At 45.3% G+C, this 20,966-nt stretch overlaps 1 protein-coding gene across 1 annotated transcript in view; it reads right to left on the bottom strand.

Annotated features, from left to right (window-relative positions):
• Nucleotides 1–20,966, bottom strand: part of cfap58 (cilia and flagella associated protein 58) — a 249,312-nt gene that overhangs the window by 126,046 nt on the left and 102,300 nt on the right. Inside the window, exon 14 of the mRNA XM_070874957.1 lies at nucleotides 9,557–9,668. Coding sequence (XP_070731058.1) covers nucleotides 9,557–9,668 — 112 coding nt within the window. The remainder of the gene's footprint in view (nucleotides 1–9,556; nucleotides 9,669–20,966) is intronic.

Genomic DNA, 20,966 nt, shown 5'->3' with positions numbered 1-20,966 from the left:
ATCAGTCTCAATTATCGCTGCGTGCTTCAAAGGTATTCAAAGACATTTTCATTACAGCCTGGAAATTACTGCGAGCGATATTATCAATACCTCTCCCTGCCATTGCATGCCCCTAACTGAGCCATGCGTGATTTAATTTAAATGGACGAACAATCAGGCAGGCTCCTTTAAGGGTCCGCAATCCTTCCTGATCAAGTTACCTCACTGTGCTCCAGACAGACACCGAGGGAGTGCAGATGAAAAATCTACTCCATTAATTTGAAAACCTTACCCACCACCTTTTCTATCCTGCTTATTGGCCTAGGCTTCTCGCATTCCACCCCCTTAATTGGGATGCATCTTTGACAGCGTCTGCTCCCAAAACATCCCTCAGCCCTGGCCCAATTTCCACCCCTGAGGGTTGTTGACAAAGGGGAGGCAGACCGGTCTGTGGACAGAAACCTGCTGATACAGCCTGCGGGAATCACTTTTATGTTTAAATTTGGAAGTTACGCCTTTCTCGCTGGAACCTGGGCACGGCAGTGCTCCGAGAACACTTGCACAGGTCCCCGGTCACTATTTGGCCAGAGACCTTCCCCGATAACGTCTGAACACTGGACACTGGGACCCAATGGGCAGCCCCTGCGTCCACTGTTGGAGCAGCACAAACGGTGGGAAACACTATGGAGCCTGTGTTTCCTGTGTGGATGTCTAGTTTACATAGATCCGCGCCGACAGATAGGCAGGCAAACTGTGGCCAGACAGCACCTGATCCCCGAAAGCAGCAGTGAGGCGGAGCACGCCCCCAGTAGCTTTCTCCTTCCATTCATCCCAGACCATCGAAAAATCAGCAAGCAGAGGTGGAAAGCCTCGGCCATCATTCCACCCTAAGTTGTTCCGTTCCTTCAAAAATTTAGATTATTTGGTTCAAGTAGGGACGTTCCAAACCATAGGCAGTACATAGCAAAAGTCCAACTCCAACAGCAAGTAGCAGACTGCCTGAAAGCTCCTCCCATTTCTGTCTCTATTTGACACAGTGGGACCAATTTTAGAGTCCGCGGAGTCTGCGATGCCCCAGAAATAGGCGCAGATAGGGCGTAAAGCAGTTCAGGAATAGACAGAGAACTGCCTCAATGGATCTCAGCCCATTTTGCATATGCTGCCCATTTCCACTGGTGTTTGGGATGGGTGGCAAAGATTCCTCTTTGGAATAGGTATCATAACAAGGGAGTCAAGGGTTATGGGGAGCGGGCGGGGAAGTGGAGCTGAGGCCAAGATCAGATCAGCCATGATCTTATTGAATGGCGGAGAAGGCTCGAGGGACTAAATGGCCTATTCCTGCTCCTATTTCTTATGTTCTTATGTTCTTAATAGCATCCCAATGCCTCCCATGTCATTGCTTGCAATTATGCCGGTACAGCATGTAGGATTCACAAAATTCTGAGATCCCCTACTCAATGGACATGTGTCTGGAATCTAAAAGGGAACTGTGTTAGACTTTTGGAGGAGAAATGTGGACAGAAATATATCACTATTGGGTGCCTTTGGACGAAACGAGGGCCTTTTAGATTGAGTTTGGACATTTTAAATTGTATGCTTGGTCTGCTTAGGGAAATGGGATCCTTATAGTGCTGCTAACCTACCTGGGGGGCAGGCCCCAAGGAGACATTAGCAGTTTAACAAAAGCCCACTTACCAGGGACCCAGATACATACATATTTTAATAGTTCTTAAAACGGCTATACAGAAAACCCTGGCATCAGCAAAACACACAATGGACAGTATCAAGACCTGATTACATTCCAACAGCACCATTCGAAAACCCCATCAACACCTTTGGGAATCTTGTATCATGCTAATGCTCAATCAGCCCACCAAAATTCTCACAAAGGGATCACATTACAGTTGATCAGCCTGCCAAAATCGCACAAAAGCAGTCATCAAAAATCAATTGTGCACCCAAGTTTTGGTGCGAAAGTTTAAGCAGCCTCTCAGGTATAACTGGGGGCCTTGCTGGTAGCTTGGATGGTAACCTTTGGGCTGAGGAAACACTTTTGAAGGAACATACCCGAGAACACTCTGGAAAAGCACTTGGACTCTGGGCTCTTTGGCTCTGGCTTTGAAACATCTAACTTGCTACACGAGGTTACAGCAACGCAACAAGAAGAATCTAACGAGAAGCCTCAGAGTCACTGAAAAACCAACAATCATCCAGCGCTGACTCAAGGAAAAAACTTATTTACAATCAAAACGTCGACCAGTGCTAATACTGAAGACACCGCAACCAGCCAAAGAATCCGCAAGATTAAGGAGAGAGAAAGCAGTGTGCAACAGGTCTAAACTGTGGAGAAATCCTTTGGTGAGCATAGTCCCTGCAATTTCAGAGCCTAACTTAGTTAGTGTAGTGGTGGGAAGTGTTTTTTTTTTCACTGAATAACCTCTGTACCCGTTGCGTATACATTTTTCCCCTTTTTCTGTACATTTTGTTATATGCTATTAAGTTAATAAGTGTGGTGTGCTATTTTTGAAATAAAATATTTGTTCTTGCACCAAACAGTTGTCTGTCTACATCTATCACATCCCCTAAATAAATCCAAGCCCTATAACCAGGGAGTGGGACGATTCGAACCATTAAGGCCAGAAAAGGCTGATAAACCCACCACCCTCTACAAGCACCAGATCAACTTATATCATGGCTGCCCGGGGTTTCCAGGTGCTATATCCTGTACATGGAAGTAAGTTTAAACATAGAAACATAAAAACATAGAAACATAGAAAATAGGTGCAGGTGTAGGCCATTCGGCCCTTCGAGCCTGCACCGCCATTCAATCAGCAAAGAATGACTAAGAAAGCAATAAAGAAAGGAAAGATAGATTACGAAGGTAAACTTGCGCAAAACATAAAAACGGATAGTAAAAGCTTTTACAGATATATAAAACGGGAAAGAGTGACTAAAGTAAATGTTGGTCCCTTAGAAGATGAGAAGGGGGATTTAATAATGGGAAATGTGGAAATGGCTGAGACCTTAAACAATTATTTTGCTTCGGTCTTCACAGTGGAAGACACAGAAACCATACCAGAAATTGCTGGTCACGGGAATGTGGGAAGGGAGGACAATCACTATCATAAGGGGGGTAGTGCTGGACAGGCTAATGGGACTCAAGGTAGACAAGTCCCCTGGTCCTGATGAAATGCATCCCAGGGTATTAAAAGAGATGGCGGAAGTTATAGCAGATGCATTCATTATAATCTACCAAAATTCTCTGGACTCTGGGGAGGTACCAGCGGATTAGAAAGCAGCTAATGTAACGCCTCTGTTTAAAAAAGGGGGCAGACAAAAGGCAGGTAACTATAGGCCGGTTAGTTTAACATCTGTAGTGGGGAAAATGCTTGAAACCAACATTAGGGAAGAAATAGCAGGACATCTAGATGGGAATAATGCAATCAAGCAGACGCAGCATGGATTCATGAAGGGGAAGTCATGTTTAACTAATTTACTGGAATTCTTTGAGGATGTAACGAGCATGGTGGATAGAGGTGTACCGATGGATGTGATGTATTTAGATTTTCAAAAGGCATTCGATAAGGTGCCACACAAAAGGTTACTGCAGAAGATAAAGGTACGCGGGGTCAGTGGAAATGTATTAGCATGGATAGAGAATTGGCTGGCTAACAGAAAGCAGAGAGTCGGGATAAATGGGTCCTTTTCGGGTTGGAAATCGGTGGTTTGTGGTGTGCCACAGGGATCGGTGCTGGGACCACAACTGTTTACAATATACATAGATGACCTGGAAGAGGGGACAGAGTGTAGTGTAACAAAATTTGCAGATGACACAAAGATTAGTGGGAAAGCGGATTGTGTAGAGGACAGAGAGGCTGCAAAGAGATTTAGATAGGTTAAGCGAATGGGCTGAGGTTTGGCAGATGGAATACAATGTCGGAAAGTGTGAGGTCATCCACCTTGGGGGGAAAAAAAACAAAAAAAGGGAATACTATTTGAATGGGGAGAAATTACAACATGCTGCGGTGCAGAGGGACCTGGGGGTCCTTGTGCATGAAACTCTTTTTGGAGTTCACCTGCAAAACATTAAACTGTGCCACCTGACCTGGGTGACACTCCAGACATTTACAAGGCCCTTTTTTTTTCCCCCCTTTTTTTTTTCTTTTTTTTTCTTTTTTTTTGGGCACTAAATTCACAATTTTCCCCAGTGCCCCCTATAAAAGGGAAGGGGGACACGAAAAGCACCGGCAATGAAAACAAATTAAACTTTAAAACGTAAAATCAAATTAAAATTTGGTTGCCGGGCGTGATGATGCACTCCAGTCCCTCCGGTGCCCACCTCTCGCGGAAGGCCGCGAGCGTACCGGTGGACACCGCGTGCTCCATCTCCAAGGACACCCTGGACCGGATGTAAGAGCGGAAGAGAGGCAGGCAGTCAGGTTGAACGACCCCCTCGACCGCCCGCTGCCTGGACCGGCTGATGGCACCCTTGGCCGTGCCCAGGAGCAGTCCTACGAGGAGGCCTTCGGACCTACCCGCTCCCCTCCGCACAGGGTGCCCAAAGATCAGGAGAGTGGGACTGAAGTGCAGCCAGAATTTCAGGAGCAGCCCCTTCAAATAATGGAACAGGGGCTGCAACCTCGTGCACTCAATAAAAACATGGAACACGGACTCCTCCAGACCGCAGAAATTGCAGGCGGCCTGGGAGTCCGTGAACCGGCTTAAAAATTTGTTGCACGGCACTGCTCCGTGCACCACCCTCCAGGCCAAGTCCCCGATGAATAGTGGGAGGACCCCTGCGTAGAGTGCCCTCCATCGGGGACCCCCGCCTCCTCCGGACGGCAAGATGGTACGCCATGGCGTGTCCGGACGGCCGGCGAGGATGGCAAAGTTGAGGGTGTGCAGGAGCAGCCCGTACAGGAAACCCCTCCGCGCGGAACTGAAAGGCACGGTCCTTGTGCATGAATCCCAAAAAAAAAGTTTGCAGGTGCAGCAGATAATCAGGAAGGCGAATGGAATGTTGGCCTTCATTGCGAGAGGGATGGAGTACAAAAGCAGGGAGGTCCTTCTGCAACTGTATAGGGTATTGATGAGGCCGCACCTGGAGTACTACGTGCAGTTTTGGTCACCTTACTTAAGGAAGGATATACTGGCTTTGGAGGGGTTACAGAGACGATTCACTCGGCTGATTCCGGAGATGAGGGGGTTATCTTATGATGATAGATTGAGTAGATGGGTCTTTACTCGTTGGAGTTCAGAAGGATGAGGGGTGATCTTATAGAAACATTTAAAATAATGAAAGGGATAGACAAGATAGAGGCAGAGAGGTTGTTTCCACTGGTCGGGGAGACTAGAACTAGGGGGCACAGCCTCAAAATACGGGGGAGCCAATTTAAAACCGAGTTGAGAAGGAATTTCTTCTCCCAGAGGGTTGTGAATCTGTGGAATTCTCTGCCCAAGGAAGCAGTTGAGGCTAACTCATTGAATGTATTCAAGTCACAGATAGATAGATTTTTAACCAATAATGGAATTAAGGGTTATGGGGAGCGGGCGGGTAAGTGGAGCTGAGTCCATGGCCCGATCAGCCATGATCTTGTTGAATGGCGGAGCAGGCTCGAGGGGGTAGATGGCCTACTCCTGTTCCTAATTCTTCTGTTCTTATGTTATGAGTTCATGTCTGAACATGCAACTTCAGTATCCCATTCCTGCTTTCTCACCATACCCCTTGATCCCCCTAGTAGTAAGGACTACATCTAATTCCTTTTTAAATGTATTTAGTGAATTGGCCTCAACAACTTCCTGTGGTAGAGAATTCCACAGGTTCACCACTCTCTGGGTGAAGGAGTTTCTCCTCATCTCGGTCCCAAATGGCTTACCCCTTATCCTTAGTCTGTGACCCCTGCTTCTGGACTTTCCCAACATTGGGAACATTCTTCCTGCATCTAACCTCTCTAAACCTGTCAGAATTTTAAACGTTTCTATGAGATCCCCTCTCATTCTTCTGAACTCCAGTGAATACAAGCCCAGTTGATCCAGTCTTTCTTGATATGTCAGTCCCGCCATCCCGGGAATCAGTCTGGTGAACCTTCGCTGCACTCCCTCAATAGCAAGAATGTCCTTCCTCAAGTTAGGAGACCAAAACTGTACACAATACTCCAGGTGTGGCCTCACCAAGGCCCTGTACAACTGCAGTAATACCTCCCTGCCCCTGTACTCAAATCCCCTTGTTATGAAGGCCAACATGCCATTTGCTTTCTTAACCACCTGCTGTACCTGCATGCCAACCTTCAATGACTGATGTACCATGACACCCAGGTCTCGTTGCACCTCCCCTTTTCCTAATCTGTCACCATCTGTCTCTCTGTTTTTACCACCAAAGTGGATAACCTCACATTTATCCACATTATACTTCATCTGCCATGCATTTGCCCACTCACCTAACCTATCCAAGTCACTCTGCAGCCTCATAGCATCCTCCTCGCAGCTCACACTGCCACCCAACTTAGTGTCATCCGCAAATTTGGAGATACTACATTTAATCCCCTCGTCTAAATCATTAATGTACAATGTAAACAGCTGGGGCCCCAGCACAGAATCTTGCAGTACCCCACTAGTCACTGCCTGCCATTCTGAAAAGTACCCATTTACTCCTACTCATTGCTTCCTGTATGCCAACCAGTTCTCAATCCACGTCAGCACACTACTGCCGATCCCATGTGTTTTAACTTTGCACATTGATCTCTTGTGTGGGACCTTGTCGAAAGCCTCCTGAAAGTCCAAATACACCACATCAACTGGTTCTCCCTTGTCCACTCTTCTGGAAACATCCTCAAAAAATTCCAGAAGATTTGTCAAGCATGATTTCCCTTTCACAAATCCATGCTGGCTTGGACCTATCATGTCACCTCTTTCCAAATGCGCTGCTATGACATCCTTAATAATTGATTCCATCATTTTACTCACTACCGATGTCAGGCTGACCGGTCTATAATTCCCTGTTTTCTCTCTCCCTTCTTTTTTAAAAAGTGGGGTTACATTGGCTACCCTCCACTCCATAGGAACTGATCCAGAGTCAATGGAATGTTGGAAAATGACTGTCAATGCATCCGCTAGTTCCTTAAGTACTCTGGGATGCAGTCCATCAGGTCCTGGGGATTTATCGGCCTTCAATCCCATCAATTTCCCCAACACAATTTCCCAACTAATAAGGATTTCCCTCAGTTCCTCCTTCTCACTAGACCCTCTGACCCCTTTTATACCGGGAAGGTTATTTGTGTCCTCCTTAGTGAATACCGAACCAAAGTACTTGTTCAATTGGTCTGCCACTTCTTTGTTCCCCGTTATGACTTCCCCTGATTCTGACTGCAGGGGACCTACGTTTGTCTTTACTAACCTTTTTCTCTTTACAAAAACTATAAAAGCTTTTGCAGCCCGTCTTAATGTTCCCTGCAAGCTTCCTCTCGTACTCTATTTTCCCTGCCCTAATCAAACTCTTTGTCCTCCTCTGCTGAGTTCTAAATTTCTCCCAGTCCCCGGGTTCGTTGCTATTTCTGGCCAATTTGTATGCCACTTCCTTGGCTTTAATACTATCCCTGATTTCCCTTGATAGCCACGGTTGAGCCACCTTCCCTTTTTTATTTTTACGCCAGACAGGGATGTACAATTGTTGTAGTTCATCCATGCGGTCTCTAAATGTCTGCCATTGCCCATCCACTGTCAACCCCTTAAGTATCATTCGCCAATCTATCCTAGCCAATTCACGCCTCATACCTTCAAAGTTACCCTTCTTTAAGTTCTGGACCATGGTCTCTGAATTAACTGTTTCATTCTCCATCCTAATGTAGAATTCCACCATATTATGGTCACTCTTCCCCAAGGGGCCTCGCACAACAAGATTGCTAATTAATCCTCTCTCATTACACAACACCCAGTCTAAGTTGGCCTCCCCCCTAGTTTGTTCCTCGACATATTGGTCTAGAAAACCATCCCTTATGCACTCCAGGAAATCCTCCTCCACCGCATTGCTTCCAGTTTGGTTAGCCCAATGTATATGCATATTAAAGTCACCCATGATAACTGCTGCACCTTTGTTGCATGCACCCCTAATTTCCTGTTTGATGCCCTCCCCAACATCACTACTACTGTTTGAAGGTCTGTACACAACTCCCACTAACATTTTTTGCCCTTTGGTGTTCTGCAGCTCTACCCATATAGATTCCACATCATCCAAGCTCATGTCCTTCCTAACTGTTGCATTAACCTCCTCTTTAACCAGCAATGCTACCCCACCTCATTTTCCTTTTATTCTATCCTTCCTGAATGTTGAGTTCCCAGCCCTGATCATCCTGGAGCCACATCTCTATAATCCTAATCACATCATATCTGTTAACATCTATTTGCACAGTTAATTCATCCACCTTATTACGGATACTCCTTGCATTGAGACACAAAGCCTTCAGGCTTGTTTTTTTAACACGATTTGTCCTTTCAGAATTATGATGTAGTGTGGCCCTTTTTGTTTCTTGCCTTTGTTTACTCGGCCTTCCACTATTACTTTTTACCTTTCTACCATCTGCTTCTGACTCCATATTACTTCGCCCTGTCTCGCTGCATAGGTTCCCATCCCCCTGCCATATTAGATTAAACACTCCCAAACTGCATTCGCAAATGTTACCCCTAAAGGGTCTAGCTTATCGTGAAAATTCATTCAGCGCTTTTAAGGCTGTTTCTGCTCCAATTTTCTAACAACAATCTGAGGTCAGACTATCTCATCCAGCTGCAGAATAAAGCTCCCTCCACTTGGCCCAACAATCTGCATTTGCCTAAAGCTCAGAATGGCAACTCCAAATGTGTTATAATGTTATAAACCACCCCTCTCATCACGTGATAGCACAGCAATAACCACCAACAAAATTGATGTTTCCAGTTCTTCACAATCGCTTCTCATGCCTAATAGTGACAGAAAATAGTTGCAAGGAAAATCTACATCATCTAACACTCGTTTTCAGTGACGTAAATATTATTGGAGAAGCATTTTACATATGATCTACTTGCTAAAAGCATTAGTGCTAAAAAGAAACATTAACAGATATGAGGAACTTACCAGACACATGCCAGCACTGATAAATTCTATTTAATTTTTTAATAGCATATTCTCCAAATCACATTCCAATGCATCTCATGGTTTAAACAGATTATATAATGGGAAAATTTGTATTTTACTCTTGAGGATCATCCACACAATATAATCACACCTGTGCAACTCACAAGTTATGATATCATCCTCATGGATGAAATATAGATTATTCCACACTCTTCCATGATATATCCTGCCAGATATGCAGCAACACATCCAGTGTAAAAGTCTCCTATTCCAATACACGCCTGCCTCAGCTTTTGTCAAGTGCAGTTTGCTTTCACTACTTTGTCCACTGACACTGTGTGGGCTTTGTGGCCGAATTAAATTGAACATGTTTTTGTCATAAGCATGCACAGTCAGAAGAGAGCTACTGCTGTTAATCAGAGAGTTCAAAACATTATTAATGGCAAAAATTGCAAGAAGTAAAACTAAAATCACCTCAAGCTTTCGCCACCTGTGAACATTCATTGGATTTTCCAACTCTTCCTCCAGGGCCCTACACCGTGTCCGTTCCTTCAGAAGCTCTTTCTGTAGATGGTAAACCTCACGCCTGCACAGCAAACACAAAGCACATCAAGTTCTTTGCCTTGTTGTTAAAAAAATTTACCATCAATTCCATCTGTCCATCTCAAACAAAAGTCCCTTACGGTTATAGTAGTACCGCCATCTCCCGACATACAGGTCCTGCTCTGTCAGCAGTTATACTGAGATAAATGTATCGGTCTTTGCAAATCTGCTTGTAGCAAAGACCCAGTTTTTGCAAGGTCTCCTGATCTTCCACCAGTCCCTGGTGCTCCTGGGACTGCCTGGTAAAGAAGTGTTGGATTTAGTATGTCTACGTGTTGCCACAGTGCTGCACAGAACTGGACTGGTTTCGCTGTGACATAGATCAATGAGCCCATTACTTGGCACATGTGCAGTGGCTGAAGTGTCAAGAGTCACTTGCACATGTGTATACTCAGGATATTTACACTTTGGCAGAAATAGATATAGACTTGCTCCATACAAGATATAATCATGCTTTCCTGAAACCTAGACCCAGAACCCACTGCAGTATAAAAGCACCTTAATATTACAATTCAACAAACACCTCAATAAAACAGTTAATCACACCACATATAATTTATATTCTCTATATAAGCTAAGCAAAGATAGTGAATCTCTTCATGTAATTTATTCAAAGTCAATAAATATTCTTCATAATTGCTATACAAGGACAGTGAATATCCCAATATAGTTTGCACAAGGACAGTAAATCTCCATGTAATTTGCGCAAGGACAGAAAATATTCCTTTATGCTTGCTACACAAGGGCAGTGAATGTGTGTTACTGTGGGTCAGCTGTGGCTCAGTGGGTAGCACTCTTGGCTCAGTCAGAAGGTTGTGGGTCCAAGTCCCAATCCAAAGATTTGAGCACAAAAATCTAGGCTGACTCTCCAGAGCAACGCTGAGGGAGTGTTACGCTGTCGGCAGTGCCGACATTCGGATGAGCCGTTAAACCGAGGCCCCGCCTGCTCTCTCAGGTGGATGTAAAAGATCCCACAGCACTATTTCGAAGAAGAGCAGGGGAGTTATCCCTGGTGTCCTGACCAATATTTATCCCTCAATCAACATCACTAAAAACAGATTATCTAGTCATTAGCACATTGCTGTTTGTGGGAGCTTGCTGTGTGTTTCCTAGATTACAACTGTGACTATACTTCAAAAGTACATCATTTTCTGTAAAGCGCTTTGTGCCCCACTCCCCTCAACCTCCCACACACCTCCACCCTCAACCTTCAGAGGGTAATCACCTCATCTCCACTTAGCATCATTCCAAAGAGTCAGCCAAGAGTGCACCGAAATCCTAAGGGGCCGAAATTGCCCCTTTTTTAAAAGCCCGTTACCGCCTCTCAGAGACAGTAACGGGGCGGTAAGGCCTTCCCACCAGGGGCAGGCGGAGAGTGGGACCTGTCCGCAATTTCCCCCAGGCAGAGGGTGGCAGAAACAGAGTCGGAAGGCGGGCAGATGAGCACATCAGCGCGGCGGGAAGCTGCCGGTAGCCAGGCACTGTGGTGCCCTTAAAGGAGAGGGCGCATCGCCACGGCCGCCATTTTGTTTTAATTGTCGGCCGACTCATGAGTCGGCCCGACAATGGCGGTCATTGGTTCGGCCGGGCCACCAACAGGCAGCCCGGCACCCCCTCTTGGGTGCTGGGCTGCTGGCTCGGCCGAACTCCGCGCTGGTGGTCCAATGGGCACCATGGAAGCCTCACAAGGCCTCAGAGCGTCCCTCCCCTTTAAGTGAAGGGGAAGGACGTTGCAACGCGTCAGCATGACGTGTCATGTCCGCATTGCGCTGACTTCATCAGCGCCACGCTGACGTGCTTGCCCACCCGCCTCTGTTCCACCCGCTCCCGCCTCCAACAGCTCCCGAGAACGCCGGGAGGCTTTCATAAAAACAAAGTCCTGAATATCGCTCCATTTTCCACCCCATCTCTACCGGCGCTAAATCTTCAGTCAATTCAAATTATCCGCCCCAAACGGGGCAGAGGGCAATTTCAGCCCCTAAATCTTTCCCTCCTGAGAACTGCTCTGACGCAGGTACTGTCATAGGCACTCTCCCATAAACCTTCAGGTAATTTGTCATATGTCACACTTTGATCTTCAAAGACATCAAGTGAGCTTCTATATTAAAGAAATTCATCACTGCAGTGGTTCTGAGCACCAACATGAGCTACTTGATGATTTTTGTTGAAAAGAAAAGGCAAGCATTTCCTTATAAATTACCTCTGAAGAAGAGGACAGCTACAGTGACTCAACTTACACTCATAACACTGGCATACTCTACTACTCCCTCATTAGATGTCAGCTTAGCTCCCTTTCCCTTCGGAGTCAAAAGGACATGGCTTCAAGCCCTTAAGTACATAATCTAGGTTGACACTGCCACACAATACAGAGGGCAGTGCTGCATTGTCACAGGTGCAATGTTATGGGTGAGACCTTAAACCGAGGCCCTAGCTACCACAAAATGTCCCCTGACACCAATGTTCCCTGTAATTTATTTTTGGCCTGCGTGGATAATTCAAAATTCCGCGCATGCGCAGTTTTTGCAATTTAAAAGCCGACTCAATGGGGGAACCCATGGAGCGTTGCGCAGCTTAAAGAAAACACTGCCTGACACTCTTAATACCCCAGTGTCCTGGCTAACGCATATTCCTCAACCAACCCCACCAAAATGGATTAGCAGGTCATTGCTCTTTGTGGGACCTTGGTGTACACAAATTGGCTGCTGTGTTTGACACTTTCTACAGCGACCATGTCAAGGCAGTTCATTGGCCGTGAGGCATTTTGGGATAACATGAGGACATAAAAGATGCTTTTTAAATGCAAATTCTTTCTTTCTGGAAAAGCCTTTTTGCTTTACCACCCCTCTCTCATCCTTCAAACGGTTCCTTTATGCTTAGCTGTTTGACTGTAAATTGAGTTAATTTCTCCTCTGCTTCCTGCTCAAGCTCCAACTCTCCTTCTGTAAAGTGCCTTGGGACATTTTGTTCTGTAAGAGGTTCTATGCAAATTTAAGCTGTTTATAAAATTTTTCATAACAATTTTGTCCAGCTGCTACATGACAAGATATCTATATTTGCGAGGGATTAATAGAAACCGCATTCTCAAATGGTCAGTGACTACGACTGTCAGTGGTTTAATGCCACTTTTTCTAATATTTCAACTTAATCCTCATTTTGCAAAACATCTCTCACTGCACACTACTATTTTTAACATGCAATATATTTTGAACAAATGCTCAATTTTACGATTAATCCTTTTGCAATTGCTGGAGTGGTTTATTTGGAACATGCAGATGACATATGGATGTGCAGATGCATTACATTAGGCTTCTGCTGTAGAAACTGCATGCTAAAAACAGATTTGCAATAAGCGTCCAGGATTTGTACCAATTACTGAATATGTAGTTTTAATTCAACGAGCGCTTGCTGCAGCATTTGTCGTGCCAACTGTGTTTGGTGCCTGTTTATTTGAAAGGGCAAGGATTTAAAATCTATGGTGGAGAGGACATAGGACTGGAGCACCCATTTGTTAATTCAGTACATTTCCTAGAAAAGTTCCTGTTGAAATAGTTGCCATTAGGCTCTGTAAACATTTACATGAGAACGTAAGAAATAGGAATAGGAGTAGGCCATATGGCCCCTCGAGCCTGCTCCGACATTCAATAAGATCATGGCTGATCTGATCATGGACTCAGCTCCACTCCGCCCGCTCCCCATAACCCCTTATCCCCTTATCGTTTGAGAAACTGTCTATTTCTGTCTTAAATTTATTCAATGTCCCAGCTTCCTAGCTCTCTGAGGCAGCAAATTCCACAAATTTACAACCCTCTGAGAGAAGAAATTTCTCCTCATCTCTGTTTTAAATGCCTGCCCCTTATTCTAAGATCATGCCCTCTAGTTCTAGTCTCCCCAACAGTGGAAACATCCTCTTTGCATCCACCTTGTCAAGCCACCTCATAATCTTATACGTTTTGATAAGATCACCTCTCCTTCTTCTGAATGCCAAAGAGTAGAGGCCCAACCTACTCAACCTTTCCTCATTAAATCAACCCCCTCATCCCCGGAATCAGCCTAGTGAACCTTCTCTGAACTGCCTCCAAAGCAAGTACCGGTATATCCTTTCCTAAATATGGAAACCAAAACTACACGTAGTACTCCAGGTGTGGCCTCACCAATACCTTAAATAGCTGTAGCAAGACTTCCCTGCTTTTATATTCCATCCCCTTTGCAATAAAGGCCAAGATACCATTGGCCTTCCTGATCACTTGCTGCACCTGCATACTATCATTTTGTGTTTCATACACAAGTGTACTGCGGCACTTTGCAATCTTTCTCCATTTAAATAATAACTTGCTCTTTGATTTTTTTTCTGCCAAAGTGCATCACCTCACACTTTCCAACATTATACTCATCTGCCAAATTTTTACCCACTCACTTAGCCTGTCTATGTCCTTTTGCAGATTTTTTGTGTCCTCCTCACACATTGCTTTTCCTCCCATCTTTGTATCGTCAGCAAACTTGGCTATGTTACACTCAGTTATTTCTTCCAAGTCATTAATATAGATTGTAAATAGTTGGGATCCCAGCACTGATCCCTGTGGCACCCCACTAGTTACTGGTTGCCAACCAGGGAATGAACCATTTATCCCGACTCTCTGTTTTCTGTTAGTTAGCTAATCCTCTATCCATGCTAATATATTACCCTCAATCTTGTGAACTTTTATCTTGTACAGTAACCTTTTATGTCATCATCATCATAGGCAGTCCGTCGGAATCGAGAAAGACTTGCTTCCACTCCTGAAGCGAGTTCTTTGGTGGCTGAACAGTCCAATACGAGAGCCACAGACTCTGTCACAGATGGGACAGATAGTCGTTGAGGGAAGGGGTAGGTGGGACTGGCTTGCCGCACGCTCTTTCCACTGTCTGCGCTTGATTTCTGCATGCTCTTGGCGTTGAGACTCGAGGTGCTCAACGCCCTCTCGGATGCACTTCCTCCACTTAGGGCGGTCTTGGGCCAGGGACTCCCAGGTGTCAGTGAGGATGTCGCACTTTATCAGGGAGGCTTTGAGGGTGTCCTTGTAGTGTTTCCGCTGCCCACCTTTGGCTCGTTTGCCGTGAGGGAGCTCTGAGTAGAGCACTTACTTTGGGAGTCTCGTGTCTGGCATGCGGACTATGTGGCCTGCCCAACGGAGCTGATCGAGTGTGGTCAGTGCTTCAATGCTGAGGATGTTAGCCTGAATGAGGACTCTGATGTTGGTGTGCCTGTCCTCCCAGGGGATTTGTAGGATCTTGCGGAGACATCGTTGATGATATTTCTCCAGCAACTTGAGGTGTCTACAGTACATGGTCCATGTCTCTGAACCATACAGAAGTTATTACTACAGCCCTGTAGACCATGAGCTTGGTGGCAGTTTTGAGAGCCTGGTCTTCAAACATTCTATTCCTCAGGCGACCGAAGGCTGCACTGGCGCACTGGAGGCGATGTTGGACCTCGTTGTCGATGCCTGCTCTTGTTGATAGGAGGCTCCTGAGATATGGGAAGTGGTCCACAGTGTCCAGGGCCGTGCCGTGCATCTTGATGACTGGGGGGCAGTGCAGTACGGTGAGGACAGGCTGGTGGAGGACCTTTGTCTTACAGATGTTTAGCATAAGGCCCATGCTTTCATACGCTTCAGTAAATACGTCGCCTATGTCCTGGAGTGCAGCCTCTGTATGTGCGCAGACACAGGCGTCGTTCGCCTTCTGTAGCTCGACGACAGAGGTTGGGATGGTCTTGGATCTGGCCTGGAGATGGCGCAGGTTGAGTAGGTTCCCACTGGTTCTGTAGTTTAGTTCCACTCCAGCAGGGAGCTTGTTGACTGTGAGATGGAGCATGGCGGCGAGAAGGATTGAGAAGAGGGTTGGGGCAATGACACAGCCCTGTTTGACCCCGGTCCGGATGTGGATTGGGTCTGTGATGGATCTGTTGGTAAGGATCACAGCCTGCATGTCGTCGTGGAGCAGGCAGAGGATGGTGACGAACTTTTGGGGGCATCCGTTTCGGAGGAGGACACTCCATAGACCCTCGCAGTTGACAGTGTCAAAGGCCTTTGTAAGGTCGAAGAAAGCCATGTATAAGGACTGGCGTTGTTCCCTACATTTTTTCTGTAGCTGTCGTGCTGCAAAAATCATGTCCGTTGTGCCCCGTCGGGGACAAATCCGCACTGTGACTCCGGGAGGAGCTGTGGCATCTTGTCAAATGCCTTCTAGAAGTCCAAATATACCACATCCACTGGTTCCCCTTTATCCACCCTGTTCGTTACATCCTCGAAGAACTCCAGCAAATTTTTCAAACATGACTCCCCCTTCATAAATTCATGCTGACTCTGCCTGACCGAATTTTGCTTTTCCAAATGTCCTGCTACTGCTTCTTTAATAATGGACCCCAACGTTTTCCCAACCACAGATAGGCTAACTGGTCTATAGTTTCCTGTTTTTTGTCTGCCTCCTTTTTTAAATAGGGGCGTTACATTTGCAGTTTTCCATTCTGCTGGGACTTCCCCAGAATCCAGGGAATTTTGGTAAATTACAACCAATGCATCCACAATCCCTGCTGTTACTTCTCTTAAGACCCTAGGATGCAAGCCATCAGGTCCAGGGATTTATCTGCCATTCGGCTCTGTAAAAATTTACTTTCACTCAAGTATTTAAATGAAGTATTGAGGGTCTTGATTGAGTTTTTTGATGAGGTAACAGTGAGGGCAGGTGCAGACAGTGCAGTTAGTGTTGTGTATATGGACTTTCAAAAGGCCTTTGACAAAAGTTTGATAATAGGCTTGGTAGCAAAATCGAAGCATATGGCTTAAAAGGGGCAGGAGCAGCATGGATATAAAATTGGCGATGGAATGGAAAACAGAGTTGTGATGAATCATGGTTTTTCAGACTGGAGGGAGATACACAGTGGCGTTCCCCAAGGTTCAGTACTAGGACCACTGCTGTTTTTGATACACATTAATGACTTGGACTTGGGGGTACGGGGCACAATTTCAAAATTTGCAGACGACACAAAACTTGGAAGTGTAGTAAACAATGAGGAAAATAATAATAGATTTCAAGAGGACATAGACAGGCTAGTGGAATGGGCAGACAACATGACAGATGAAATTCAACACAGAAAAATGCAAGGTAATTTTGATTGGAAGAATGAGAGAGACAATACATTTTGGTTGGAAGAATGAGAGAGACAATGCATGCTAAATGGTACAATTTTAAAAGGGGTGCAAGAACAGAGAGACCTAGGAGTGCCTGTGCACACATCTTTGAAGATGGGAGGACAGGTTAACAAAGCAGTTAATAAAGTATATGGATCCTAGGCTTCATAAATAGAGGCATAGAGTACAAAAACTAGGAAGTTATACTAAACTGTATAAAACACGAGTTCGGCCCCAGCCCACACTGGGAACCACACTTTAAGAAGGACCTGAAGGCTTTGGAGAGGGTACAGAAGAGATTTACTAGAATGGTTCCAGGGATGAGGGATTACAGTTACGTGGATAGACTGGAGAAGCTAGGGTTGTTCTCCTTAGAACGGAGAAGCTAAGCGGAGATTTGATAAGAGGTGTTGAAAATCATGAATGGTTTAAATAGAGTAAATAAAGAGAAATTGTTTTCAATGGCTGAGGGGTCAATAACCAGAGGGTCCAGATTTAGGGTGATTGCCAAAAGAACCAGAGGCGACATGAGGAAAAACTTCTTTATGCAATGTGTGGTTAGGATTTGGAAAGCACTACTTGATAGGGTGGTGGATACAGATTCAATAGTAGCCTTCAAAAGGGAATTGGATAAATACTTGAAGGACAAAAAATTGCAGGGATATGGGGAAAGGGTATGGGAGTGGGACTAACTGGATAGCTCTTCGAAAGAGCTGGCGCAGCCTCGATGGGCCAAATGGCCTCCTTCTGTGATTTACTATTTTATGATTGCATGACACTACTGCACTGGCAATGTAGGCCAACACTAAAATGTTACAATATAATTCTAATCTTTTATTTGTAATGCTAACACTAGTGATTACTGCACTGGTGTGATTACTTCAGTGATATATCATTAAGTTCACTGCACTCTGAGAAACGTATTATAATTCACTTGTGTATGGCACTTCTGAGTTTTAGCTCTTGGGCATGTAAAGTAAATCCAAAAACAACTTGCATTTGTATAGCAACTTTCAAATAACAAAAAGTCCCAAGGTACTTTACAAAGCTGGACTCGACATAGCAGGAGGTTGGGAGCAAGACTGGGAAACTGACCAAAGGCATGCGTGGTGGTAAGTTTTGATAATGCTGGGGTGAGATGTACATGGAGGAGGGCTTTAGGAAAAGCATTCGAGACTTCTGTCTGAAGGTTCTGATGGTAAAGCAGATGGAGAGCACAGATCTTTTAATCAATGAGCTAGTGGAAGTCAGTGAGGACAGGGCAATAAGTGAAATAGGATGTAAAGATTAAAGATCTGGATGAGTTAAAGGAAAGTAAGTAATCTCCAAGGTTGGCAGCTCCCTACTGAGCTCTTCTCCTTTATATCATCATCATCATAGACGGTCCCTCGTATCGAGGATGACTTGCTTCCACGCCAAAAAGGGATGAGTTCACAGGTGTTTCAATGAAGGACTTAATATTCCAGGTCCCGAACTACATCCTGAAGGGTGGAAGATGCCTGTGCATGGATTATTTTAATGTATGATGGCCGTTTCACACCAGCCACCACATGAGCTTGACAGAGCTCAATCTTGGTCCAGTGGCAAAGATTAACCAAGACAACTGGAGACCAGCTCTGCTGCACGGACAATTGCAGTGTGGGCTGGCCCGTACTACCCCTGGGCCCTCGCCTCTCCTGGGCCCCGATTGCATCGCTCCATGATCACTCGCCGCTCCTGCGCCCAGACCTTGCCGCTCCTGCTGTACCTGCCCACGCTCCAATCACCGACCTGGATTATGGTGACGTCCAATCCAGTCGCCCTCTTCGCTGCCATCGCCCTCCTGCGCCAACTCACGTTGTACCTTGCAGTGGTATGCCGCCATGCTGCTCCCGGGGCCACCACACTGCGTCAAGGGCCGCTCGCCGTTCCTTTTATGGCCCCAACCTGCCGCTGATGGTCTCACGCAGGACTATGTTACCGTACCCCTATATATATATATATCGGGTAAGTACAGCAACTTCATGCCGTTCAATGCATTTCAATGGTGAGTCTCTCAGCGAGATACTGTTATCGCGCAGCTTTATAGCTGTATCTATGGCCATCCTTTGCCATTCTTTGTCTTTTTCCACTTAGTCCCCTCCATTACTGATGGTCCAATAATAATTAAAATCTGAGGGAATGAATCTCCACATTTTTTAAAGTAAATTTTCAGTGCCAGAGAGGCTGTTTGCCAGTAATTAAGCCCAAACACACCATTAAAAGAATATTTACACTGGAATACCCAAGCTCTAACTTTTTCTAGCGAGTTTAGTTTCATTCTTTATTATCCATTTTTCATTCTTCATTTTTTATTCATTCCTGGGATGTGGGTGTCTCTGGCAAGTCCAGCATTTATTTCCCATCCCTAATTGCCCTTGAGAAGGTGGTGGTGAGCTGCCATTTCAAAGGGCATTTAAGAATCAACTGCAGTGCTGTGGGTCTGGAGTCATATGTAAGCCAGACAGGGTATGGATGCCAGATTTCCTTTCCTAAAGGACATTAGTGAACCAGAAGGTTTTTACGACAATTCGGTAGTTTCATGTCATATACTAGCTTTTTATTCCAGATTTATTTAATTAAATGAATTTAAATTCCCCAGCTGCCGTGATGGGATTTGAACTCACGTCTCCTGATCTTGAGTCCAGGCCTCTGGATTACTAGTCCAGTAACATAACCACTATGTTCCCATACCCTTCGGGTAAGTACTGCAACTTCATGCCGTTCAATGTATTTCAATGGTGAGTCTCTCAGCGAAATACCGTTATCGCGCAGCTTTAGGAGGAGCAGAGCATCTCGGACAGCAGCTTCACGATTTCTATGTTTAAATGCGGGTGTGATGCTGTCCGATTTCCACGCTGTTAGCCTCACCATTATTTCTACTGTAAAATCCAGCCCATTGGAGAAATAACAGATAAATACAAGTCCAAAAGGATGTCTGAATGCTTAAAGCAGTCGAGCAGAGGGGGAGGAAAGCGTTGAAAAACTGGCAAAGCAGAACAGGTTCCAGTGGCTCGGTAGTGTGGTGAAAATTAAAGGCAGGTAGACCATTCCGCTGACTCTATACCAATAGTAGATCCCCCCTCCCCACCAGCTCAAGCACCAACCCACAACCTCCTCCATTTCCAGAAGCACGGATACACCATCCTAGATTACCAGCGGATGTCGTCAGAGAGAAAATAGGAGCTGCGGTCGTCTGAAGTTGTTGAAGTCAATGTTACTAGAAAATGCCTAGTAGAGAGGTGGTATTCCTTGAGCTTCATTGCAACAGTGTAGAAGGCCAACGAGCGAGAGATCAGAGTGGGAGTAGGACGGAGATTTAAAGTGGCAAGCCGGTCGTTCACTCATGCAAAGAGCATGAACGAACATGTTGCTTTGAGATGAAAAAATAACTGTCTCATGACAACAAAAAAACTATTCCTGTTCACAGTCTCCAATTTCCTGCATCTCATTTTGTTTTTGTTGTGCCACGAAAGAGGGGGAAGAATTAACATTCATAAGATGGCAAAACAAAAAGGAAATGCCAGACAGAAATAGGTAGGACTGCTGCCTGAGTACCACCAGAGGTGCAATAATTGAAATATAATGAAAGGTAAGGTAATTGTTGCTGGCATTACTTACTTCACAATATGACTAAATCGTGACAACACGAAATGGGTGAAACAAAATTTATGTCTCAATTTCTTTGAGATATAGATACTAGAATATTTAAATGCACACAGTAAATGGCAATGTAAAAGTTGCAGTCATAAAGATCTGTGTGCAGGTACAAATTACAATGAATGAATTTACAGCACTTTAATGCAAAAGTGCATGGGAAGACCATTCAAAGTAGTTTTTAAGTGCAAACTAAAATAAACAAGTGCCTTCCAAAGCACTGGAAGGTGCAGAATGATAGTGACACCAGCTCTCTATTCACAGAACAATAAACAGCTGGAAACTGAACACAAAAGCGCCGACACCGCAACCTGTGCGGGAACACCCGAGGAGCAGCGGAGCATAAAAGAGTGAGCAGCCCAGCCCAGCACACAGCACCAACACACTGACCTAGGAGGAAACACCTGAGGAGCAGTGAAGCATAAAAGAGCGAGCAG

The sequence above is a fragment of the Pristiophorus japonicus genome, chromosome 3 (assembly GCF_044704955.1).
Source record: "Pristiophorus japonicus isolate sPriJap1 chromosome 3, sPriJap1.hap1, whole genome shotgun sequence".
In the NCBI taxonomy this organism is placed as follows: Eukaryota; Metazoa; Chordata; class Chondrichthyes; family Pristiophoridae; genus Pristiophorus; species Pristiophorus japonicus.
The sequence above is the reverse complement of the archived record's forward strand: the minus strand, read 5'-3'. Positions and strand labels throughout refer to the sequence as shown.